The sequence below is a fragment of the Cucurbita pepo genome, chromosome 4, assembly GCF_057944985.1.
Source record: "Cucurbita pepo subsp. pepo isolate OVF chromosome 4, ASM5794498v1, whole genome shotgun sequence".
Classification (NCBI taxonomy): domain Eukaryota; kingdom Viridiplantae; phylum Streptophyta; class Magnoliopsida; order Cucurbitales; family Cucurbitaceae; genus Cucurbita; species Cucurbita pepo.
In genome coordinates this window covers 9,179,692-9,205,594 of record NC_141801.1, presented here as the reverse complement: position 1 = coordinate 9,205,594, position 25,903 = coordinate 9,179,692, and the positions used below count along the sequence as shown (strand labels likewise).

Genomic DNA, 25,903 nt, shown 5'->3' with positions numbered 1-25,903 from the left:
TTTCTTGATGAACTATTGGGCCACACGTAAACGTGCACATACAAGTACAAATGAAGGCTTAACGTACCTTCGAATTAAAATATGATTCAAAACTATTTCATTTGATTCTTATGTCGATGTTGAATCCAAAAATATATGAAAATGTCGATTTATTTCTTAGGTTTTTGTGAAAGCTCGAGAAATAAAAAAAATGGATCGAACTGTCAAGACGACCACGAAAATTTATCCTTAACATTCTAAATTTTAATTTAAGAAACAAATTATTAATTTTGGGAAATTGAAAACAAAATCTTAAAAAACTATTTTTGTCGTCCATTTGTGACCTGAAGAAAGAGAGAAGACGAGTGTCGTGGACGTGACACGCGCTATAAAAAAGCGCGTGGGGGAAAGATGAAAGCATAGTTGTCCCGACCCCATCGGATTTTGAAGCAAAGAAAACACCTTGGAAGAAGGAGGTGAAATTTTCGGTTTAAGAAAACAAAGAAACTCCAATCCGTCTTCGGTAATTCCGGTGACCAAAGTCCTCCATTTCCACCCTTCCTTCTTCCTTCCGCCGCCGCCGTTCCTCCTCCCCACGGTGTTTCCTAACATTGTTACGATTTTCATTCTGTCCTGAAATCAAAAGCTATTCGTCCATGGAAGACGTGTTGTTGTTGTTGTTGTTGTTGTTACGTTCATTGTTGCAATACCGGTAATTTTTTTTTTTGACTGAATTTGGGCTTTATTGGGAGAGAGAAAACTTTGTATTCGTTTCTCTTTCTCTCTTTTGCTTTTGTATTGTACGTATGTTTTTGAGGGGGTCTTGGAGATTGTCATCGGAGTTTTGATTCTTCTTTTTTGCTTCTGAGCTTTATCGCGTGAGGTGAATTACGAGTTAAGAGGTAAGGAGGTTGTGGAGATTGTGTTTTCGTTGCAGCGTTTTATTGGGAGATTGATTGAAACAGAGGACTTTCGAGCTCTAGGGTTCCGGCAATGGGATTTGGTTGAATGTTGATGGAGATTCGTGTTTGTTGTGAATTCTCGTTTGGATCTCTTTGGTAGGGGTTGAATCAGAGGGTTGATGGGAATGGAAGTTGATTCGTCTATGTTGTCCGAGGTTGATCACGATCTGGCGCAGGAACAGGGCACGGCGTCGCCGCCTGCGGAAATGGAGGGGGACCAGGATAGGGAGCAGCCTTCTGGGGGAAATGGATCTTCAACTCAGTCGACGGCGACGTCCCAACAGCAGGCGTCGTCTACGCCGCATGTTCAGCAAATCCCAGTTGTGGGGCCGAGACATGCGCCAACATACTCGGTGGTGAATGCGTTAATGGACAAGAAGGAAGATGGTCCAGGGCCGCGCTGCGGCCACACGTTGACTGCGGTGTCGTCTGTTGGTGAGGAGGGGACTCCGGGATACTTAGGGCCGAGGCTTATCTTGTTTGGCGGTGCCACTGCTCTCGAGGGCAATTCTGCAGCTACAGGGACACCTACGTCGGCGGGAAATGCTGGCATCCGTATGTTTCTCTTTTCTTTTTACTTTCTGGTTGTTCCTTTCCCTTTCTCGGTTGCAAACTGAAGTTTGTTGCTTTTTGATTGCTTCTTGATGGTAATATCATCTGAAAACTGTTTGCACGCAGCCTTTTGGGTTTATATTCAATTTGCATTTTTATATAACGTTCTTGTGCGTGCTATTTGATCGAATTACTTCTCTGCTCTTTGCATATTCCAATATTGAACTAAAGGTTAATCAATTTTCCAGTTCTATAGAACGAACGTGCTGATTATTCAGTGTTATCAACTGACGTTGGGCTATGTAGCAGATGATGTCTTCAATATGAAGATCCCATCTCCACACCCCCCACACGCTCTCCCTCTCTCTCACACACACAAAAAGAAAAAAAAAAGAAAAAAGAAAAAAAAAAGAAGTAAAAAAGATGTATGTTCTTAGAATTGCTCTTAATCAATCAGTTTGGGTTATGAATCCCTTTTGGCATTGACAAAAATCATCACAAATTTTGCAGATTATCTTAAATAATTGATTACGATATTCAGGTATCTATCCTCTGTCTATTGAGTATAATATTGAGGTTTTTACCCTACGTGTCAATCCACAAGCTGGACTAACCTCTCTGAAATATAAATGTTTTAAGTTGCTTACTCTTGTACTTTTGTTCTAGTCTGCAGATAATTGTGCTTATGTTGAGTGCTGACAACATGAAACGACTTGTAGAAAGAGTTATTTGATTTGATTTTGATTTTTCTGAACATAGGGATCATCAATAATTGATACCTTAATTTTATCTGTAAATTTACTCCTCAGTATTTCTTTAAGCAGTTCTATAGTATTAGTGATAAATTTCAATGTTTCTCTCTTTTATTTTATTTTACTTTAATGCTTGACAATTTTGTCTCACTAATTGAGCAGGATTAGCTGGCGCAACTGCTGATGTGCATTGTTATGATGTTTTAACAAATAAATGGACCAGGTAAGCCTCGGGGAATGCTTTTTTCTAATCAGCTCGGTTTCCTTTACTTCTCATTGAATTACTACAGTCCATGGATTATTTTTTTAGGGTTACTCCACTTGGAGAACCACCCACCCCAAGGGCCGCACATGTGGCAACTGCTGTGGGAACAATGGTAGTTATTCAGGTATCTTGATGTTAATAATCCTATTTAAGTTCTCATATATACAGAATCATGTTTTAGTTTCTATGATCAATGTTATAATTTATTTAGGCCCCTTTATTTCAATATAGGGTGGAATTGGTCCCGCTGGTTTATCTTCTGAGGATCTTCATGTTCTTGATCTCACACAGCAACGTCCAAGATGGCATAGGTTAGAATTTTGAAGATGTTCTTGCTTGTTTGAATTTTACGTTTTGTCTCAATAATATATGGGTTCCGAATCCTGTAGGGTTGTTGTGCATGGTCATGGCCCAGGGGCACGTTATGGACATGTAATGGCTTTGGTGGGACAAAGATACCTCATGGTAGTTGGCGGCAATGATGGCAAGTTACTTTGTCTTATTTTAAATGAATATAGTAGTACATTTATAGTTTCTTGGATAAGAAGTTTTTAATTGATGGTATGAAATTACAAAACGGGGGCAAAGCCCCCATCCAAAGGAGTTACATAAAACCTCTCCAATTGGAAAAGAGAGAGTTATAGCTATAGTGATGAAAGAGTGGAGATCATTTACACCATGAAACAACCAAGATAACGACAGCATGAAAAAAAAACTGTGAAATGAAAGCTCCTTATCTTGAAAGATTCGTCGATTCCTTTCTTGCCAAACACTCCAACAAAAGGCTCTTATGAAGTTCATCCAAAGAAGCTTTTCTCCCTTTTGAAGGGGGAACCTCCAAGAGAGAGTTAGGAGGAAGGTTGGGTCATTATGTAGAGCAATGGGCTATCCAAAAGTTTTGAGAATAATATCCTAAGAAGTACCACAATATCACATAGCAGAAGCGCGGATCCAAGCTATTCCTGCGAAGAGAGCACAATTGGATAGAGATAGACATATATGGCATTCTCCTTTGTAGTTTATCGTGAGTATTAATAGCTTTGTGGCTATTGCATTTATAGTTTCTTGAGAAGCGTATTGCTTTTTTTTGAGAAGCCATGTAAGCGTTTGAGTCAAGATGCCATACGGCATATTGCATGTGTTACTAGGTTTATTTTTTTATTTTATTTTTAAAAGAAACCAACAGGATATGTATTCAGAAAGGAAGAAAGGAAAGACAATCTATGGGCTGGGAAAGAGAGAACCCCCAACAGAAGAGTACAAAGAGCTTTCCACTCAATAAAAGTGAGAGAAAGGTACTTACAAAAGAATTTGCTAAAGCTATGACACCCCCATGGAACATTTAGCTGTACATCATCCCTACTAAACTCCGAAGGAGTAGACTTATCTTCAAAAACCTTCTATTCTGTTCCAACCACAAGCTTGAAAAAAGCGCTCTTGAGGAGAACTTCCCAGAGATTCAAACAACCACCCATCCACCTGATTTGGGAGACAGATTTGCACCTCAAAAAGATTCAATAATCTTTCCCAGCAGTGTCAGCAAGGGGGCATGTGTTACTAGGTTATAATCTGACTTCTTCACGATGTGAATTGTGAAGGCTGGGACAGTGAGTTTCCATATTTTTGCTTGGTTGCTTAATGCTTTTAGTTTGTGGAGGCGCATATTTGACATGCTTTGCTTGGGCAATGGGGTTATGAGAACCTTGTGAGTAGGCTGTTGAGATCGTGTACCAACAAGAGTTGTGGAGTGTGATATTTCCGTATTGTTTAAGTATCAATGAGCTTCAATTTAGAAGGATTTTTGGGTTTAAGTATCAAGGAGCTTCAATTTAGAAGGGATACCAAGTGCAATAATGTTCGACCCTTATATAGGATGCCAAGATAAAATGTTTAGAAGGTTTCTTTCTCTTTTTCTTTTTAACAAACAAGAGAATTATCACAAGTTTCTCAGTTCATTTGTTCATTCTTGTTGCTACCATAAAGTCTTAACACATTTTATCACAGTGCCCAATATTTCATAATTTATTTTTAATATTTTGAAAATATATCCAATGATCTACGATTTGAAACTGTTCAAATGGGCTGCATCGTTTCGGATGGAATACAAGCAACAGAAACCCTATCATGGGCATTCAAAAAGCTACTGAATAAATGTAAAGAGACTTCCTTTAGGAATGTTGCAAGAAAGCATCCTAACAAGGATTTCTTTAGGAATAGTTTAAGAAAGCACCTCAATCAGTCAATAAGAATTGAATAACCTTTGGCATTTTTTTCAATGTTGTGGGGTAGTAACTACTAAACTCTTAAAAAGAAAACATACCAACAAGCTGCATAATGTTTGATTTGTTGTGATCTTTCCTCTCAATTTATCTGTTTTCCTTAAAAAATGTGTTGACTCCTTTCTGAGCAAATAAGGAAGATCCCCCCTGCTTCGGTATGCAAAATACAATAACTCGGTGTGATTACCAAGTATCGCATCTTCTTTGAATTCTTTTAGTTTTAGACCTTTCATAAGAACTAGTCATTCAAAATATTCACTTTTATCGGATGTCTTCCACATTGCAAATACATATTTACTTAGGTATGGGTGGAGAATCAACAAATTCTTCAAGAAGGGATTTTTATGGAAACTATTCCAGCAGCATCTTTTGTGACCAGCACCTTTTTATCTTCCTCTCTAGTAATAGGAATTTCCTCAAATCTATTGTAAAAGCTTAGAAAGTTCACTTATTTCCCCATGTTTGAGATTTCTTCTTATGAATTATGAAGACTTTCCATGATTTAGAATCTTTCTCTAAGCTTACAAAATCAACAAATCTTTCTTCGGAGAACTTAAAAAATATTTGTAAAGGTCTCAAGGTCAATTTTCCACCCATATATCTATCACTCCAAAAGGATGTATTCTTGCCATTGCCTGTCCTAAACGAAGAGAATCTGTTGAAGGAGCCTTTAAGCTTTCTAATGGTCCATTAAAGGTTTCTTCAACGATCTGCTTTCTTTCACTTTGTAAACCGTCCAAAGTTCTTCTTCTCATATATGTCATAGCCACCATTAATGCCATAATTCATTTGGTTCATTTAGGAGCCTCTATAACCATTAGTTATTGTTGCAAGTCTAAATTAACTTGCTCTTTTTTTAAGAATATTTTCAAAGAATTACATGTCCCTTTCTTTGAGAGAGGCTGACTGAATCTAAGGTGATAGATAATCTAAATTATTTATCTAGATATTAGGTAATCTAAACAAATCCCTATATAATAGGTAATAAGATAAGATAAATCTAAACAAGTCTTTAGTTAGTAGGTAACAATAAATCTAAATAATTATCCTTAGTAGGTAAAATCTAAATAATTATCCTTGGTAACTAAATAGGACGTCAACTACAATACTACTTCCCTTGTTTAGTACGGAATTACACTAATCTCCTTTAACAGTTACTATTTTATTTTAGATGGATTATGTATAATTATTTCATTGCACTACTCAGGAAAACGGCCACTGACTGATGTATGGGCGCTGGATACAGCAGCCAAGCCTTATGAATGGCGCAAGTTAGAACCTGAAGGCGAGGGTCCACCTCCTTGCATGTAAGCTTTCCCCTTATCTTTGTATCTCTCCCTCACTCTCTAAGGGGAAAAAAAAAAACAATTTCATTGATGTGCGAAATTTACAAAGAGGGGAAAGGATGCAGAATCCAAAGGAGTCATAATAAACTTTTCTTTGTTTCTCGTTTGTACATATATGCAATTGGAGTTATTATAAACTTCTCTTGATTTCTCATTTATACATAAATGCATTCTTTCCTTCAATTGTTTGTGATTGTGACACAAAGTGTACCAGGGGAAAAATAAAGAAAAGGAAAAGACAAAGTTCTGTAAAGATTTCAAACCATTCATAAAAGACCCTGAAAAAAAGGTGGAAATTGGAAACAGTGATGTTGGGGTTGAGATTGGGAAATGGATAAGGTATATGTGTGGGGTAAATGAGAGAGTTTAATGTCATTAATGGTTGGTCTAATTTTAACACTTTACTAAGTTTTGAGTTGTTAATGGATCCAATTGAAAAATGTGAGGGTGCAAAGCAAATATCATCTTTAGTTGGAGGGTGCAATTTTCTTATACCTCAGGCTGGCTTGTGCAAATTTTGTTTTTCTTTTATTTTCATTTTGAGGATGTTGAACTTTGGGTTTAATTTTGATAATTTAATTGTTGGAAATTGTGAACTTCCTTTTACTATCTATCCTTTGGCCCAGTACGAATTTATGTTCAATGTTATCATCGTTATCCCTAATCTAGCCATATATTAATTAGGTATGCAACTGCAAGTGCCCGGTCTGATGGTCTTCTTCTGCTATGTGGAGGAAGGGATGCAAACAGTGTGGTAAGTTTTAAAAATCGTCAATCCTTCCATAGTATTTATTATTTGTGGATGGTTGCTTTCATATTGTTTTGTGCAAATTCATGTCAAGCATTATGATTTATTTTTCATTTTTTTCATTTTTATAATTATGATCTAGGACTTCAGAGAGCCAACAATCATTGTTCATGTGTACACATATATTTGAAAGGAGAATATTATAGGAAGGAGTAGTCGTTATTTGAGGAAAGAAAAAGAAATATAAAAGAAGCTGAAATGGTATCGTAATTTTCATGTTTTTGTCTTTTTTGAACCACAAACACACTCCATCATCCACTTAATTCACCTTCGGCCGCAACCTTTTTTATCTTAAAAACTTATTCAATAAAGTCCAAGTCAGCTTGATCAACTTCTTTCTTTATATCAAGCTTCAAAAGCCCAACCCCTTTTCTTCTTGGTTTTATAATCTTCCAAAATTTTGTTTGCAATTAGAACAGTATCGAGGATATTCCTATTCCTAACCTCTATAAAAGCACTTTGAGTAATGGAAATAGTGGAAGGCATCACTAATTTCTTATATCGGGAGAATCTCCTTGAAGGACCTTTACAGATTTCCAGAAGGAAGCCAAAGAATCTTATAGTATTTTTTAGTTAGAATTTATATTTCCTTATTTGTCATCAGAACGTTATTATTTTTAGTATGGATAAATCAGCAAATTTTGTGACAATGCAATTTATACCTCCTCTCCCGAAATGTTAAAGAGTTCTCGAAAGCCTCTTAAACAAGGCACATCTTTGGTTTGGTTGCACATCTTTGGTTTGTTTGAGCATCTTTGGTATATACATGCCGAGAAGAAATCAACGTGCTACAAGAGTGATTAACGAGATAAATTCTATTTAAAGACATGGTATACCAACTCAAAGAATGAACACAGAAGGAAAAAACGCAAGGGAGACAATTGAAGTAATAATTCAATTGTTTACTATTTTTTTTTCTTAGGTTTTATGTTTTCTGAAAGTTCCATATGTTATGATTTTGGAGTACGATACTCTTGTTTCTTCAATATATATAAGTTCTGTACTTTACTTTTTTCTTAATCCATTTTCTAATTTTTTTTAGCCATTGGCAAGTGCCTATGGGCTAGCTAAACACAGAGATGGCCGTTGGGAGTGGGCAATTGCTCCTGGTGTCTCACCGTCTGCAAGATATCAACATGCTGCTGTAAGAGTTCTTTCTTTCTTTCTTTCTTTCTTTTGGTCTCTCTGTAACTTTGTACACTATGGGAAGTCTGGACATGTGCTTGTACTTCTTTCAGGTCTTCGTAAATGCACGACTCCATGTGTCTGGAGGGGCACTTGGTGGGGGGCGCATGGTGGAAGATTCGTCAAGTGTTGCAGGTTCTTGATTTCAGTGATTTAGTGCTAACTTCCCCACTTATGCTGCTATGTTGTATTGGATATTCAAGTTACTTAAGTTCTTTTGAGTCAAACTATCCTAGGTGGGCTAGTGGTTAAAGGGACAAGATATGTGTTTAAATGTCTTTGAGGTCAGGTATTCGAACATGAAACCACTTATCTAATGTTAAATCTTTTCATTTTCTTAATGAAAAGTTCCGTTTCTTGTTCAAAAAAACCTTATCTTAATAATACATATCTTTCAAAGTTTTGGCTGAATGCCACCAATTATTGTGAAGTCAGACCAATGTCTTGAGGAATATGTTGAAGTTCATAAAAAGGCTTGAAAACATCCATGGTTATATAAAAAAAGTTCTTTATGAAGTTTTCCATTCACCATTTCCACTTCTTCCCACGTGAATGCTCATATTATGCATTCATAAAATGCATGCATAGCAATGATGCTGCTTAGGAAGGGAATTTCATAGAAAGAGGCAGAGATAAGTAATGGGCATTCTGAATTTGACTTTTGGGTAGTTATTGGTTTTATTGGAGAGGTTGGTGGAACAAAATATTCCATTTTAGCTGCAGGCTAAAATTCAAAGGGCTCAGAGTGAATACATTCGCTCTATAGTGGCCACCTACATAGGATTTAATATTCTAGGTGTTTTGTTAGCAACCAATTGTAGTGCAGTCGAGCAGTTATCCTGTAAAGATTAGTCATGTGCTCAAGCTTACCTAGACATTCACTGATAAAAGAAGAAGTCACAAAAAACTTCGGAAATGTGAGGGCTGTTAGGTGTTTAATTCAAATCCCAAATCTTGGTTCAAAAGTAGTGGGCTTGGGGTTTTATAGTCTTCAGTTTTAATAAATGCTTAGGATGTTTGGTAGAATGATTTGGAATCCGTTGAACTCCTAAAACCATTTTTCAATGATGTTTATTTTAAGGTTATTGCTAGTTCTCCTTCCCCTTTTTTGTTAATCGTGGGGATATTTGGCAGAATAATTTTTTTGAACCAGAAACGTTACATTAAATAAATGAAAAAAGGCCAACGCTCAAGGGATACAAACTTCATAACAGAGTGAAAAAGTAACAAAGTGGAACGAGTAGAACAGAAAAGCAAACCCACAAAGAGAATGCCAAAGAGAAACTAAAAGCCAGCTCACTAACTGAACAAAGAAAGAATTTGGAAAGAGAGAACTGGGCAAACAAACTCAATCTGGAAAGCAGCCCACTGGAAACTACGAAAAAGGCAAAAAAAAAAAAAAAAAACAACAACATCAACGCAGCAAGGAGACTGAAAACTAAAGACCCAAAAACAAGCAAGAAAACAAAGAGAAGAGGCTACAACCGATGATTAAACCAAAAAACAACCACCAACTGCAGCCATAAAACAAACAGATGCCCCAACCGATGATCAAACCAAAAAACAACCACCAACTGCAGCCCATAAAACAAACAGATGCCCCAACCAAAACAAATAGCAACGAAGATAATAGCTCTCAAACAAAACTGAAAAAAGGTAAGGACGTTCGAAGAAGACCAAAACTGAAGTACCATTTGAACAATGAGGAAAGATCATCACAACCAAAAACAACTTTTTCACCGAACCTTTTTATAGCAAAGGAGGAATTTCTTGCATCTAAAGACCACTAACTTTATTGAGAGAAGCAAATTTGCAAGGCACTAAGGAGGGAGGAGGACAAGGAAGCTCCTTATCACTATCTTAGCAACATAGAAGACCTCAAGCACAGAATCGTGAAAATAATTTTCCAGAGGCTGCACTAATGATTCCACACTAATAAGACTAACGATAGAATGAACATTAGAGTCTTCAAAATGGGAGGGTGGAGTTTTGGAGTCTTTAGTTCCCCTTCTGTAGCAACTCAAAACTGTTTGACATCAACATGACTTGTACCCCTGAATTCTCCCTTTCGTGGTAAGGGCAAAATTCTGGGACAGCTTGTTTTTTCAGCTTTCTGAGGGATTTGGCTGGGGCGGAATTATAGGATTTTTAGAGGAGTGGAGAGATGTGGGTGGAAGTTAGGGCGGTTGTTAGGTTTAATTATTCTTTGTGCCCTTCCATCTATCATACTTTTTGTATTTATTAGTTTGATTTTATTCTTTTAGATTGGAACCCCTTCCCATAGTTAGTTGTGGGATTCCTTTTGTGGGCTTATTTTTAGTATGCCTTGACATTCTGTCATATTATTCAAATGAAAGTTCAGTTTCTTACCAAAAACACAAAAGCTTTTATCGCTGAGCTTAGCTACATATTAAATTATACCACAGTTTTACTCTCATTGGCAATATGGTCACTGTGGTTTTACTTTTTGGCTTTATGTGTTTGAAATTGATACATTTAATTTATCTGGAGTTTTCTTAAGGGAAACAATAAAAAAATTTACTGTGTTTCTACTGTTTTTAGTGTTGGATACCGCAGCAGGCATCTGGTGTGATACAAAATCAGTTGTAACAAGTCCTAGAACAGGAAGGTACAGCGCAGATGCTGCAGGTGGGGATGCTGCAGTTGAGTTAACAAGGCGTTGTAGGCATGCAGCTGCTGCTGTGGGTGACTTAATCTTTATTTATGGTGGTTTGCGGGGTGGTAAGTGATGCAGGCGCTCACATTTTCTGACTTTGAGATGTCCATTTCTATTTTTTCTGCTATGATTTACTGCAGCAAGTGATAACTTCATTTCTTATACAACTTATGTTACCTTTTATTGTTGTACAATGATCTGGTGTTCTCTCCCTAAATCTTTCTGTAATTATGATCTTGTACATATTTTGACTGATCGGGAGTCATTTTTGTAACCGTTTGACCGTTGTGCAAATAGCTCATCATCTCCCTTTTGTATGATCCTCCTTCAATCGATAAATTATTTTGTTTCTCATCTTTTTTTACAAAAGGATGCTGGGAGATCAGCAAGAAAATTTTCCATCTATGCTGCTTTTCATCTCAACTTTATTTAAAGCAGTGTCTTTATAAGAAAATTGACAATCTTTTGCTTACACTGATCTTGAGTGAGAACCATGTAGTTATCACGTTATGTGTACAATTAATTTAGAACTACATAGGTAGTGCAAGCGTGCTTTAACCAAGTCCTGTTATTTTATCATGGAAAGTACAAGTTTGTTAATGTTTTGGATTATAGATTGAAGCAATTTCCATATAGTGCAAGTATGTAGAATTTAGGTTTCATGTGTCATGATCATGCTGGTTGAATGCGTTGTTTGCTTTTGGTTGCATGTTCAAGCTGTTATCACATTGTAGAGAGATTAAGGTATGAATCATGCTTTTAGTTACTAATGTACTGTTTTACACCCCTTCCCTTCTGTAGTTTACATTGTTGCCTAATCAAATTTGATTATGGAAGCTCTATTGGTTTCTGATGTCAAATTTTGGACCATCCAGTTTTTTCTATGCATCTCTCTCTTGTTTCTTGAGGTTAATAACAACATATTCTATCATTGTCTAGGGGTATTGCTTGATGACCTTCTTGTTGCTGAGGATCTAGCAGCTGCTGAAACAACAAGTGCAGCTTCACATGCTGCAGCTGTAGCTGCTGCATCTGATGTTCAGTCTGGGCGGCTGGCAGGAAAATGTGGATTTAGCGAAGAAAGGAGTAGACAGGCCATTCATGTTGTGGCTCCTGATGGTGCTGTAGTGCTGGGAAACCCTGTAGCTCCTCCTATAAATGGTGACGTGTATACTGATATAAGCACTGAAAATGCTATGCTTCAGGGCCATCGGTAAAGAAAAATGTCCTGCTCTGATTTTTTCTTATTACTTAGTTGTTGCTTGCCGCATGCTTGACCAATGCATCTGACTGCTCTTCAGGAGAATGAACAAAGGTGTTGAGTATTTGGTTGAAGCATCAGCTGCAGAAGCTGAGGCTATTAGTGCAACATTGGCTGCAGCCAAGGCCCGACTAGGACACGATGATGGGGAAGTTGAACTGCCTGACAGGGATCGAGGAGCAGAGGCTACTCCTAGTGGGGCACAAATATCTAGCTTGATAAAGCCCAACTCAAATGCATTGAATAACATTGCTCCATCTGGAGTTCGATTGCATCATAGAGCTGTCAGTCTTTGATTTCGATTACCCTTTTGATTGTGATCTCAGTTACTATGTAACTAAGCCTCAATTAGATCAAACTGGATGGCTGATATTTGGTCCCATTTGTTTCAGGTGGTTGTAGCCGCTGAAACTAGTGGGGCTTTAGGTGGTTTGGTTAGGCAACTTTCAATTGATCAGTTTGAAAATGAAGGTCGTCGTGTGAGCTATGGTACCCCAGAGAGTGCAACTGCAGCAAGGAAGCTCCTAGATCGCCAGATGTCCATCAACAGCATTCCGAAAAAGGTATCAACTGTTTAAGTTATTAAAACTACATAATTAGTTAATCTTCGGGAAATTGCACATCTGATCAGATTTGATGCTCCTAATGTTTTGACTGACATGTAATCCAGAATATTCTCTGGCCTATATATAGAGTGGTAATATTATGCTCCTCAGGAGGCTGGAATCATTAGTCCTAAAGTTGAATAGCCATCCAGTCAGACTGATGTTGCTGTTTATAGATTGTTACATCGTTGGAAAAATTGTTGTTTGCATAAGATGATTTTCAGTTATTTCCCTCCTCTGTTTCAGCCATTTTACTGTTCATACTGCTCAATGTTGATCTTGGAATTGTGCCGACTTCATAATTTATACTTTTCTGTAGATTGTGATTCCTACTTGCAGGCATATAATCATACAAGAATTCTTGACTTCTGTGGTTGTTACCTCCTTTATATTTGATTTTTGACTTTGTTTAGTGTTGTATCTGTTTTCAGAGAAGTACTCTAGTCTTCCGGGATGTTTTTCATTTTATCTGTGTACTTCAGAATGATGCTGGTGCAGGAATATTGTTTTCATAGAATTTATCATTTCTAACATTTTTACATGATGTTGAAACCCCTTCTTTCTTGATCTAATATTCTTGTGGATATTCTTCAACTATTGTTTTAGTTCCTACAGTGGGATAGCAAAATTATTGCCGGATTGGATTCAATGTAACCGTTTCTCCTGAGAAAAATGTTATTTTGTTTGAATATGAAGTTTTTTTTTTTTCTTAATGTTATTAATGTGGTTCCTTTATCAGGTCATAGCCCATCTCTTAAAACCTCGTGGATGGAAGCCTCCTGTTCGCCGGCAGTTCTTTTTAGATTGTAATGAAATAGCTGACCTTTGTGAGAGTGCTGAAAAGATATTTTCATCTGAACCAAGTGTTCTAGAGCTCAAGGCTCCCATCAAGATATTTGGTGATCTACATGGTCAGTTCGGGGATCTCATGCGCCTTTTTGATGAGTATGGTGCACCTTCTACAGCAGGAGACATTGCGTGAGTTTTGGCTTATATTTACTTTGTCGTATTATTATTTCCTTGGGATCACAGACACCTCGAGGCTGAGAGTATTCATTTTTGACACACATGATATTAATAGGCCCCTGGTTTATGTTAGAAGAAAGAGATATGTGAGAGAGCTTAGGGATCGTTTTTAAGGGCAGGTTGGTCTTTTGCTACATGAGAAGGTTTCTTTCTTTGTGTGCAGGTTGTATTTTTGCTGTAGTGCTCCGGTTAAGTAGGTCATTCAGTTACAAATAAAAGGTATTTTGTAACAGTGGGAGCAGGAAACTAGTGATTTGAGTCGAGCATTTTCATAGTGGTGGTTTCTGGTAACATGGGGAGGGTTCTCTCATGGACCTGGAATCTTGGTTAAAACTTAGTAGCCTCAGTTCCTTAGTCCTTTTCATTTATTCAGTGTAAAGTTTTGTTCCTCATTTAAAAAAGAAATGCTTCCCTTAAGTTGGGCAGAGGCTTAATGGCTGGAGCACCTCCATTATGTTAGGTCTAATTCTTTATTGAGGCTCAATAGGAATCTGAAAACTCTCTTTTTTCTGCAATTTGGCATTAGAAGTGCAGCACTAGTTGTGATTCTCATATAAAACTAATTCTTCCTATGCTGATGGCAAGTATTTGGTGTAACTCAGCTTGTCTTAGTCCGTAGAGTTCCCGTTGATTTCAAATGATTTTGAAGTATTTTTGTAGAAAATTCCCCATATTCCTTTACACGCTTCTGAGGGTAGATGGTGGTTCATTGAATTGAGGGCCACTGGTAGACCATGTTGGTATTTTCCTTCCAGATTTTACCATTCTAATTATATTATAAAAAAAACGATTGAGAAGTAGGAAAGAATATACAAGGGCATAGAAAAATCCCAACGAAAGGAACCCAAAGAACTACAAAAAAATGGTTCCAATTCAAAACAATCTGGCCTAATTGATCATTACAAAAAAAACCTTAGCTACTAAGGTATCTCCACAAATCTCCTCCTCCTAATATTCTTTCCTTAGACATCTTCAAAGAAGCAAGCCTATAATAGAAACTCTGACTTCTCCCTAAAAGGAGGAAAAAGTAGAAACTCCTCCATCATAGCCTTGCAATCCAAAATGCAAACTGGTAACTCCAAAGAAAATGGTCAATGTCTTCTGTTGCGTCACTGTTTTTTTTTTTTTTTAAAAAAAAGGAAGAATGTCTTTGCACGTGAACTGTAGTATTAACTTTTCCATGTAAGACCGGTTAGACAAAGAGCCTTAACCTTCTAGAGCAAGGAAAAAAAGAGGGGTAGTTGGGATGAAGGAACTGTGTAGATGAAAAGTCTTGGGATGGATAGGGGGGTCCAAAAATGAAGACCCTCCTCCCTTAACTGACAAGTTCTCAAAAGCAAAAGAAAAGGCAAAGTTGACATCTTCAACGTCTCCCTATTCACGAGAGGACGCTGAAATCCAAAACTAATACAAAAAGAATCACGTGAGGTTGAAAGAACAGAGGCTACTGAATGCCACCTCTTATCCAAAAGCTGGTATAGATGAGGGAAGGATGTGCAAATATATTTTTCCCTCACCCAGAAGTCCTCCTGAGTCTTCCCAATGGAGCATTTCATGAACTAGGAACAGAGCGGGAAAATTGAAGAGATAATCTCCCAAAAGCCTACTGCCAGAGACCCACTCATAACAGTGAGAACTGTACTTACTCATGATGACCCTAGGCGACAAGGCAGTAGGTTCTCGAAAGAAATACCACAGCCACTTGGTCAACAAAGGTACTCAATCTTGGAATATATATATATATATATATATTCAGAAGATTACTCAAGGACGAAGAGATTAATGATTTTAAATGGTTGTTGGGTTGTATTTCTTCGGTTGTGATTGGTTCTTCAATAGTTCTAAGAGATGGTCTCTTGAGCCCTCAAGAATCTTCTCAGTTAAATCGTTACCTCAGCATCTTGCTTCTTCTTCTCCTCTTTGGGTAGGAATTATTTTCAGCTTTGTGGAAGTCTAAAAGTCCAAAGCGTCTTAACATCCTAATATGGATCATGCTTAATGGATCTTTAAACTGTTATGAGGTTCTTCAAAGGAACCTCCCTTCGCTTTCATCATTGGCTTGTTTGTTCTTTTATTTAGCATATATTCTCTTCAACACATTTTCTTTGATTGCCTATACTGTCAGCATTTTTGGGCTGAGTTAGTAGCGGGTTTCATTTACATGGGGTGTTTTATAACTCTTTCTAGGAAAGTGTGTTTCAGCTACTTCTGGGCCCTTCTTTGGTGCATAAATCCAAGATTTTATGGTTTAATGTTGTGAAAAGCCATCCTTACAAAGCTTTGGTTTGAAAGAAATCAATGAATCTTTCTAAACAAGTCACTCTCTTCTTTTGATCGGTTTGAGTTGGCTAAGCTTAAGGCTACATTTTGGTGCTCTCTTGCCAAATCTTCTGCAAATCACTCTATCCAAGACTTATGTCTGAATTGGAATGCTTTGATCTTTCGTCTTTAAGTTTTCCTTTTTCCGTTCTTAATGTTTTCTTTTATGCTCTGTGCTGTTTATTCCCATCTGGAGTTTGCATTAATCTTTTTGTTATTTATTTATTTTTATTTTTTGCTTGTGATTTATCATACATGGCAATCTTGCATCACTTTTGATTAGGTACATTGATTATCTATTCCTGGGAGACTATGTTGATCGAGGGCAACACAGCCTGGAAACCATAACTCTTCTGCTAGCTTTAAAGGTGCTTTTGGGCATAGTACATTTGTGTGTCATAATTTCACTTTCACTTGCACGTTAATTCAAGTTTTTTAAGGGACAATGTACTTTTCTCATAAATATTGCAGGTTGAGTATCCAAATAATGTACATTTGATTCGTGGGAATCATGAAGCAGCTGATATTAATGCCCTTTTTGGCTTTCGGATTGAGTGCATTGAACGAATGGTATAACATAGTTGTATCTCATGGCTGTATTTTGTGTTGGTTCATTACAACCTAACTTTACAACTCAATGACCAGGGTGAAAGAGATGGAATTTGGACATGGCATCGGATAAATCGTTTGTTTAACTGGCTCCCTTTGGCAGCCTTGATTGAAAAAAAAATTATTTGCATGCATGGTGGTATTGGTCGTTCGATTAACCATCTGGAACAGATTGAGAGTCTTCAGCGCCCTATAACTATGGAAGCAGGCTCTATTGTGCTAATGGATTTGTTGTGGTCAGTGCACATCCTTGATAGTCTCCTTTTATTTTTTCATGGTGGCCATGCATATAACGTGTATTTTTGTATGTATTTTATTATTTTCCTTAGGTCTGACCCCACAGAAAACGACAGTGTTGAAGGATTACGACCGAATGCTAGAGGTCCTGGATTGGTTACTTTTGGGGTGAGTAGTGTATATTTCCTCCTCTCATTTTTTCCTATTTATTTTTCTATATTGGTTTTAATTTTTTGCTCATATAGGATGGGGACTCTATCTAAAATGCTCTCTATTTAAAAACTCTATTGTTCGTAAAGTCCATAATAAAGCCAAACTTGAATACTTTTTGCATGTTAGGTCTCAAACACTGGAAAGTAGTTCATGTAGAGGCAAGGGCAATAATTCTTTTCATTTTTGAAGTTTGGAGCATTTCTCAATTTGTGTTGTCCTTGTACTGAGGGCTTCACCACTGCAATGGGTTTTATAGAAAAAGAAATTACATATAGTTAAGACTGGTTTACAAATTGTAACTGTTTTATCTCTAGTCTAAGGTATAAACGTGTCTCATATAGAGGTTTTGAGTTATAACTCACTTCCTCTGGGTGTTATCTTCATGTTCTCCATTTCGTCCTGCAAAGAGATGTTTGTTTTACGTTTTTTCTAGAAAACATTGATTTGACTTGTGTCAACTTGACTGTGTTTTCGGTTGAATTGATAAAAAAACGTAGGCAACAACTTGTCCCTGTGTCAATTTGGTTTCGTTTCATCCTCTGTATTATGGAAGCGCTTCTACTCTACTATATCTCCAACTGCAATTTTTTAGATATTGGAGAAAAAGGACGTTGACTTAATCCGAAGTTCCCAACTTTAGTGCCTTGTCGCAATGGATTATGGAGCAACAAGGATTATATATTTTTGAGTCATCAGCATAATTCTACACAAATCCTAAAAGAAAAGCCAATCACCACTTAACAACTTTCGATTCCCACACTCTTAGTACTCAAGATTTGAACAAAGGGAGTTCTGAGTGGTTCTGTTTTGTTGTTAGGTCTGGGAGGAACGTTGGGTGATGTTTGTACTTGGTTTAGAAAAAAAAAAAGTGGATTAGTAGTCTTGGGAATGTTAGGGAAAACTTTATTGAAAATTGGAACATTCTCATATGACTATTCGAATGCCCAACCAATTTTTGGATAATGGGATGGGATTAACTGTCCAATTTATCTCGTCTTCATTCTTCACATAGGGGGGCAGGATGCACAGTTTTGTAACTAATTAGATGGGAAATTAAATTTGTCCTTGTGAGATTAAATATTTAGTTGCAGCGAGCTAGTAAGTTTTTTGGGATGGTAGGTTGAGGATATCTTGGTAATATATATAAAAGATTAGAGGTTGGCTAAGTTAGGAGTAAGACATGGAACTTGTTCACTGGTTAGTGTAGGGTGTCTTCTTGTGTACTAGAGTGCATTAATTGGTGATTGGTTAAGTTAGGAAAAACGACTATCAGTTATTCCATGGTACGTGTATTTAGTAATGGAACGTCTATCAATTGATTTGGTTTTACTATCATCACCGGATGCAAGGATATTATACTTATGGATTATCTTAATTCTTTTCCTTATATACTATGCAAAGGCTTGATATTTATGCATCCATTTTATTGAGGTTCGATTTATAAAGTTTGAATTATTTTTTGGGGGTCTTGTTTCGCTGCAGCCTGATCGTGTCATGGAATTCTGCAACAATAACGATCTTCAGTTGATAGTACGTGCTCATGAATGTGTAATGGATGGGTTTGAACGTTTTGCTCAAGGACATCTAATTACACTTTTCTCAGCTACCAATTATTGTGGTATGTGTGCCTCAATTATGTTGCTTTCACGTCCTACATATTATATCCTAAAGTCCGCACTTCTGTACAGGAACTGCAAATAATGCCGGAGCAATCTTAGTTTTGGGTAGAGATCTTGTGGTTGTTCCTAAACTCATTCATCCCATACCTCCAGCAATTTCATCACCAGAGACGTCTCCAGAACGCCACATGGAGGATACATGGATGCAGGTAACTTATACTTTTATATTGGCTCGTACTCTAATGTCACTCGTTGTGTCTGGTATTAATCCTATTTGTTTTCTTGAGAACAGGAGCTGAATGCTAATCGGCCACCAACACCCACAAGAGGTCGCCCACAAGTTTCCAATGATCGTGGTTCTCTTGCTTGGATGTAGTTCATGATTTCTTTCTGTTGAATTACGAGTCGTCTGCAGCATGGTCCTTCTGATGCTCTCTGTATATAGCACTATGCCTCATACAGAAATATCCAATTGGATCTTCAACACAAAACAGCGGATGAAATTCTGATTTTTCAACACAAATGATAGGGGCCTTACAAGGTGTTCTCAAGAACCAAGTTGCTAGCGATGAGTTAGATTCAGCTCCTCTTCTCTTGAGCTGCAAGTTGATGGTGAGTTTTGACCGTCCCTTGTATATTAAGGTAAAGGCAGGTGGAAGTCAGCGTTATCCCGTCCCGCGCTGTTCTTTTTCATTTCTCTATATATTCTTTAGAATCCTTGTTATGGTCTCATTATTATTATTATTATTTTTTTCCTTTAAAATGAAACTTTCCTTGGCAGTGAGATGTAATTTCTTAGCTCTGTGGATGTTCTGTTGTGTATCATATAGAAGTTGATTGCTTTCTGTAATTTTTGTTTGTCTGCTTTGTACATTATAATTCGTGTAAAGATCAAAAAAAAAAAAAAATTTACGTCCTTCCCCTCGTTCTAAATCGATCGTTCATGGAGTTTCTTTGTTTCCTTATCATTTTTGTTGAATGGATTTTGCTCAAACTCTAATTTGCATAAGTCTGGGCTGAGTGTTTCTCGTATCACTTGAATTTTTGTTTTAAATTTGTGATTCAGGGTTACTACGAAGTTGGCCTTGTTGCTTGGAACTCTAACGATGCTGGGCTGTGTGTGGGTGTTAACAGCCAATGGCAGATGAGTTAAGAAGTTCGCTGGGTTTTCTTTTCAAAATAAGAAGCTTGTTGGTTAATAGTTTCTTAATTTTGTTATATTTTGCTTTGTAAAAGTGCTTTTTTTAAATATTTTGTGAAAAGAAAAATTATATTTGTATTATTGAATTGCCTTTTCTAGTGTTTTCAAAACCCAACCAAATTCTAAAATGGGGTTCATAAGTATATTGAAAAATTGCCTGGTCAGAAGTGAATTATGAAGTTATTAAGCATGGCTGGTTAAAGAACTTTAGAGATGCATGTTAAAACTCAGGTCGAAACTTTGAAGTTATGGTCCGAAGCCTACATGACCCAATTTGCCTCTGACACTTTTGACGTCATTATTGCCTCAAATCTTGTTTGTCTCAGCTTGTCTATAACACTCTTCTGGGTGTGTTGGGATGATGCGTCATTATTTCCTCAAATCTTGTTTGTCTCAGCTTGTCTATCGTGTTAGACATTCACCTCGATCCTCAAATCTTGTTTGTCTCAGCTTGTCTATCGTGTTAGACATTCACCTCGATCGCATCATGATACTTAGTATGATTAGGACACCACACGTCTTCAGCCCGTCTCCTTCCAATACAAATTGGTTCACATCTAAACTAATCATTAGTTATATCCTCCTATCCGATAGATATATGCAGTAAGCCATTATTGCTTTTTGTTTACGTTCCAATTTCAATTTCTGGCTTCTCTTGCTTTCTAAACTCTTTCTAAACTCTTTCAAAATCTCTCTGACCTATTTTCTAAAACTTTCCTCTTAAACTGAGGCTAAAGGCTCGAGCATTCGTCGCTTGGCCTTAGTTAAGCCTATAAGTCATCTTTAAAAGTCTAAGTATATTTCATCTTTTGGAGAAAAGACATGCAAACTCTCTTTTATGGTATTTTTCGTTATGTTATTATTATATATATTGATACTTTTCTAGTTTTTTGTAAACTAAAAATTCATATTTATTCTACTTTGCATTATCCTCACTTTCTAAAGATTCTATTTTAATACTCAAATGTAGAAATATCTTATTTCTAAAGAGAGATGAAAAGCTTGAAACTGGCATTAAAGGCGAAGAGGTGTACACTCTTTCATCCCTCACAGGAAGAGAGAGAGAGAGAGAGAGAGTGAGAGAGAGAAGCTGCTTAGGTATCACAGAAAACCTTCAAAACGCGAGTAAAATTCAAGGAAAAACAAGGAACTATAACCATTTGATAAATTTCACACCCCATTAAAGAACAATAATAATATATATTGTTGCTGCTCTTAATTCTACCATTTCCATTTTCGTTAATTTGGTCTCTCTCCCTCAGCCTTGAAAGTTAATAGAGATGCATCAACTAACCTCATGGTAACACTTTCAGGGAGGCTGAGTTTATTGGCTTCTGAAACACTCTCATTGCATGCATACCATCGCCATCTTGATTTCCCACCCGCCATGACCGATCCTTCTTTCTTTGCGGCTTCTTGTGGTGTTTATGAGATTCCTTGGGCTTCCTTTCGGTGATGCTCGGCTTCGCAAGTCCATTTGCTATGTCAAATGAATCGAGATACTCAGTCACATGTTCAAGACCAGAGGCATTTTCATTATCCACATCTGAAGAGTCCTCAATCTCATCCGAGTCTGAATCGTGTGTATCGGAAAGCCGGGTAGTTGCAGCATCTTCATCTTGAATATCATCCTCACTTGACATTCCTGGGGGATATTCATAGTGAGGAATCTTCCCATCAACGTAATCCTTCAAAATTTGGCGCGAAGCTCTGGTTTCGTCAGGCAGTCCACTAGAGGCAACATAACCACGGGAGAAACAATAAGCTTTCAGAAGTTCTGATGCTAGTGGTGCCCGAGACTGTGGCTCATATGGCTTCGGTTTTGGCAGATTAATTTTGTACACACCCTCAATCACATGCCTTGGGACTCGATTGGCGACAACCTGGATGGCCTCTCTGTGCTCTGTCATTCGATCAATAGGCAAGACTCCGTATGCAATCATCTCGTATCTTGAGCTTGAAAATGAAGGAAAAACTAAACCAGGGCAGTCACATAGTGTAAGCTTCTCAGAAATAATCAATGTTTGGAAGTGCTTTGTTTTCCCGGGAGTAGAGGTGACTCCAGCTCGCTTTTGGCCCACTAGGGCATTAATTGTTGAGCTCTTTCCCACATTTGGATACCCAACAAATCCCACCATGACGCTACTCGATGATCTTTGGTTTGTATTTCCACCGGAAGAATGATTATCTGACTGGCTTGTAGAGCTACTGCTTGATGTTGTCCTCTTCTCGGCAATCTGTTCTGCCTCATACTGTAAACGAGCCAGAAGCTCGTCCCGACCATATATTTGTGTATCATGATCATCCAAACCGTCCTGAGGTTCATCTGTGTTCCACCGGCTGCTAAGCTTCTTCCCCTCTAGAGTAGCAGAAGCAGCTTTAGCAGACCAAAACAAATATAATATCTCATTCTGATTGAAAAATTCAGCCCATTTCTTCCTGTTCATAAGTATCGACATGGAATTTTTGTTGATTAAAAGATAGCACATAAACATAGACTAACATTTAAATAATAAATAACAATCACTAACCTGAGAGAGTAAGGTAGCAGATCTGCCTTGTTCACAAGAAGCATGGTCCTCTTGTGCTCATCAACCTCTTTTGCGTATGCCTGCAGAAACAACAAAATCAGGCCAAAAGGAAAAACTAAGAAGAGTGGACATGAAGACACAAAGGAGAATGTCGAAAACTACGACAGGTTTTAGAATCACAAAGACAACAATTTTTATGTCAGCATTAAGACATACCAGTTGCAATTTTCATTCAAATATTCAATAGTAGCAGAGTTCAGTAAAACAGAATTTTTTTAACATAACATGCCAAACAAATGATGGTAAGTAAAGCAATACAAAATGTTAAGAAGTAAATTCTAAACCAAGTAAATGATTCGATTGTCTAATAAAGGCAGAACATTTAAGCTCAAATATTCCACTGAAAACAAAAAAATGGTCATTAGCATCATATCACTGACAGAAAAAAGTACAAAGTATTGAATATCTTTTTATTTCATTGCTTTTTCAGAACTTCAAAAAAATTACATATGATCATAACACCAAGTGTAGAACTTGTTTTGGAGTATTTAAATGTACTGCACGAGTAACACAGGGTTAACATATCAAAAAAAATAATTACATATGATCATAACACCAAGTGTACAACTTGTTTTGGAGTAATTAAATGTATGGCACGAGTAACACAGGGTTAACATATCAAATGGGGCACACATATTTCAGACATTCAAATTTAGTCAGAGAAAAGAACAGGAAAAGGAACCACAGATAACTAAATTATCATCACAAAGTTATATAATAAAAATAAAATAAAATAAAAAAAGTTCAGCAAAAACAATGTATTAGCTATAGATGGCAACTCATTCTTTCTTCCTTTTCTAGCATAAACCCAAGTCCACATAAATGAGATTGAACATTCTCAGGCATCAAACTCAATCAGAATAGAAAAACAGAAAAATTATGGTAGAAAAGACAATAAAGAAAATAATTCACCTCAAGGTCAGGGCAACGGTAGAATAAAGGGTCTCGAGCATCAACAACCATCACAAGCTGAAAAGGAACAAGAAATGAAAAAACATTATGATGCAGGATGAACTTAACATGATTGTAAATACAAATCAACAGAGGGAGTAATAGGACAATTACTAAACCGGGAGATTTGAGAACTGGCTGGTTATACATATAATAGCTAACTTTTATTCACTTCCTAGTTTCCACGCTATAAAACATGGGAAATAAAAGTGCACTTAATAAAACAGGTAACAACAATAGCAATTAATAAGTTTCATAGTATTACGGATAAAATAAGTAAACACATTCCAACATTTATAAAATAATGTAATACTATTGCTTCTTTTCCATATAATAATGTAATACTAAGATTTCAAGCACGATTATCAATAAGCATACTTGTGCGATAATAATTTAGAATGAAAATTCATGTACTGGTAGTGGAACTCAAGGTAGTATTGCAAGTTCAAACTAAGAAACTTTCAAATGATAAACTTTACACTCGTACATTGAATTGTTACTCTAATCTTACACAGCATATGATACTCAAGGCAGGGAAAAGGATTAGCCATCCTCAAAAGGAAAAAGAAAACACAAAATTATCAAAAAGAATTCATACTAGATAAAGACGAAACAAAATCTATAGATTTAACATATCTACTCAAGAAATGAGAAAATTACTGGACTCAAATGAGAGAGAAAATACATGGCACAGTTGAAGATTTAAGGGGAAAAAACACTCCTTTAGAGAGCCTAACCACCAAAGGCATCCGCCCAAACTCTTGCAGACACCCAAATGATAAAATTTAAATCGATCTAACCCTCTGTACAATTTATTATGGCTAAAAGTATGATATGCCTTCATTTTGTGTGAGGGAACAATAATGTCAACAGAAATTATGTTGAAGAACCATGCTTAGTGTTGGGATGTCAATTATTTCACAGTCATCATCAGAAGGATAAACCACGGTCATCATCAAAAAGATAAACTTGACCTTACCAAATCACATCGTTCAACAACCCGCCAAAGCTGTCTCCAAATATCTAGGTTCTTCTCAAATGGTGTAAGAACAAGATTCTCATTCTCCTCGAGCCTAAAATAAACATAATCACAAATGAAAGCTAACTATAAGTAAGCATACTTGGGAATGATTTACATATACGAGTTCAATGAGCCAAGATTGTACAAATCAAACAAAAACAGGGAGATTAAATTGGAGCAAACCTTGCAAGGCTCCGACGCCATATTAAGAAAGACTGTCGTTCATTATCGTCAAGCTCCTCTGCAGACATCCTAGCATTCCATGGGGGCCTACAACAAGAAAGAGATTTACGTGTTGTGCAACAAAATTTCCAAAGCAATACTTGCATAAACATGGTAAGGAAAAGAAGACAAACCTACGTGGAACTCGTAGACTGCTAGCGTGCAAAGCCTCCTCCATCTTCTGCTGCTCTCTCCTTTCCTCGGGCGTAACTCCAGTCGCGCTCGAACTTCCATCCCTAATCACGGCCAAAACAGAAGCCAATAAGAAAATCCATTAGTAGAACTTCATGCATAATCAACACCTTCCAATCCATCCATCCATGACCTCCGTCCAACACAAACAAACTACTTCCACTTTCTATGCTTAAAACACAACTTAAGCTCGTGAATCCACAGTTTTGAAGCAAATACTGTGAGAGACAAGAAAATCCATAACCTAGAAAGTACATAACATACATCTTAATGAGAAGGTTCGGAACAGGGTGATCAGCGGAGAAGAGGCGCTCGGCCTCGTCGGCTTGTTGGATAACGGCTTCGATATCGCTAACCTCCGTGACGGACTCCAAAACCTTTTTATGCTGGGATCTGTAGGTTCGGCCTTTCTCCTTAGACTGCTGGATCATCTGGTTGTGTTGCTTCACCAGAGCCCGTCCCAGCCCCGTCTTATCGTTCTTCCCCATCGCCGAATCTCAACGCACAGCCTAATACCACTCTTCAGTACCGATCAGATGCCCTAGAATTACGCGAACTTAATAGAGAACTCACCGACTTCAGAGGAACGGAGGCCGAAAATTCAAGCTTTTTGCGGCGGCGTTGAATATGGCTTAGGTATTGAACACGATGATGAAATTATCAGACAAGAGAAAATTAAACAAATAAATAAAAACCACATATATATATATATATATATATATATATATATCACAAATTTTTATGATTAATTTTTTTATTAAAAAAAATAATATAACATAATATTATATTTTGGAAAAAAAAAAAAAAAAAAAAAAAGAAGAAACCTTATCTATACTATATATTAAAAATAAAACATAAAACTTTTGTGCAAAAATAATTTAACAGAATTTCAATTTTTTTTTTCAGAAAAAAGAAGATTTCATTATTTGTTATTTGAATTAGAAAAATTGTTATTTTGTTTTCTAAAATTGTCATGTGATCGGGACTCGATAGACTTGTATTATAAAATTTCGATCTTTAAAAACAACCGA

The 25,903-nt window shown here is 36.9% G+C and overlaps 2 protein-coding genes across 2 annotated transcripts; one reads left to right on the top strand and one right to left on the bottom strand.

The window, feature by feature from the left end:
* Positions 1-436: 436 nt before the first annotated feature.
* LOC111784056 (serine/threonine-protein phosphatase BSL3) lies at positions 437-19,544 on the top strand. The gene is made up of 21 exons (XM_023664880.2): positions 437-1,496; positions 2,408-2,468; positions 2,556-2,634; positions 2,742-2,821; positions 2,900-2,994; positions 5,997-6,096; positions 6,820-6,889; positions 7,986-8,087; positions 8,182-8,263; positions 10,691-10,870; positions 11,745-12,018; positions 12,107-12,350; positions 12,459-12,629; positions 13,411-13,649; positions 16,300-16,384; positions 16,488-16,586; positions 16,662-16,861; positions 16,955-17,030; positions 18,558-18,693; positions 18,764-18,903; positions 18,987-19,544. The coding sequence occupies exons 1-21, from the start codon at positions 1,061-1,063 to the stop codon at positions 19,068-19,070; spliced, it is 3,033 nt and encodes a 1,010-aa protein (XP_023520648.2). The 5' UTR covers positions 437-1,060; the 3' UTR covers positions 19,071-19,544.
* Positions 19,545-21,026: 1,482 nt separating this feature from the next.
* Positions 21,027-25,563, bottom strand: LOC111784057 (P-loop containing nucleoside triphosphate hydrolases superfamily protein). The gene is made up of 8 exons (XM_023664882.2): positions 25,446-25,563; positions 25,137-25,381; positions 24,815-24,916; positions 24,642-24,728; positions 24,417-24,510; positions 23,399-23,455; positions 22,427-22,506; positions 21,027-22,334 (listed from the first exon to the last, which is right to left on the bottom strand). Exons 2-8 carry the CDS (start codon positions 25,358-25,360, stop codon positions 21,191-21,193), a joined length of 1,788 nt encoding a protein of 595 aa, XP_023520650.2. The 5' UTR covers positions 25,361-25,381; positions 25,446-25,563; the 3' UTR covers positions 21,027-21,190.
* Between the last annotated feature and the right edge of the window lie 340 nt (positions 25,564-25,903).

What these genes read in the sequence shown, in the direction of transcription:
- LOC111784056 (XM_023664880.2), top strand. Translation starts at nt 1,061, where the DNA reads ATGGGAATGGAAGTTGATTCGTCTATGTTGTCCGAGGTTGATCACGAT. An exon ending in GAAGGGATGCAAACAGTGTG is followed by an intron (nt 6,890 to 7,985) that starts GTAAGTTTTAAA and finishes AATTTTTTTTAG; the next exon opens with CCATTGGCAAGTGCCTATGG. An exon ending in TGGAGGATACATGGATGCAG is followed by an intron (nt 18,904 to 18,986) that starts GTAACTTATACT and finishes TCTTGAGAACAG; the next exon opens with GAGCTGAATGCTAATCGGCC.
- LOC111784057 (XM_023664882.2), bottom strand. Translation starts at nt 25,360, where the DNA reads ATGGGGAAGAACGATAAGACGGGGCTGGGACGGGCTCTGGTGAAGCAA. An exon ending in TTGTTGAACGATGTGATTTG is followed by an intron (nt 23,456 to 24,416) that starts GTAAGGTCAAGT and finishes GTTCCTTTTCAG; the next exon opens with CTTGTGATGGTTGTTGATGC. An exon ending in ACCGTTGCCCTGACCTTGAG is followed by an intron (nt 22,507 to 23,398) that starts GTGAATTATTTT and finishes TTGTTTCTGCAG; the next exon opens with GCATACGCAAAAGAGGTTGA.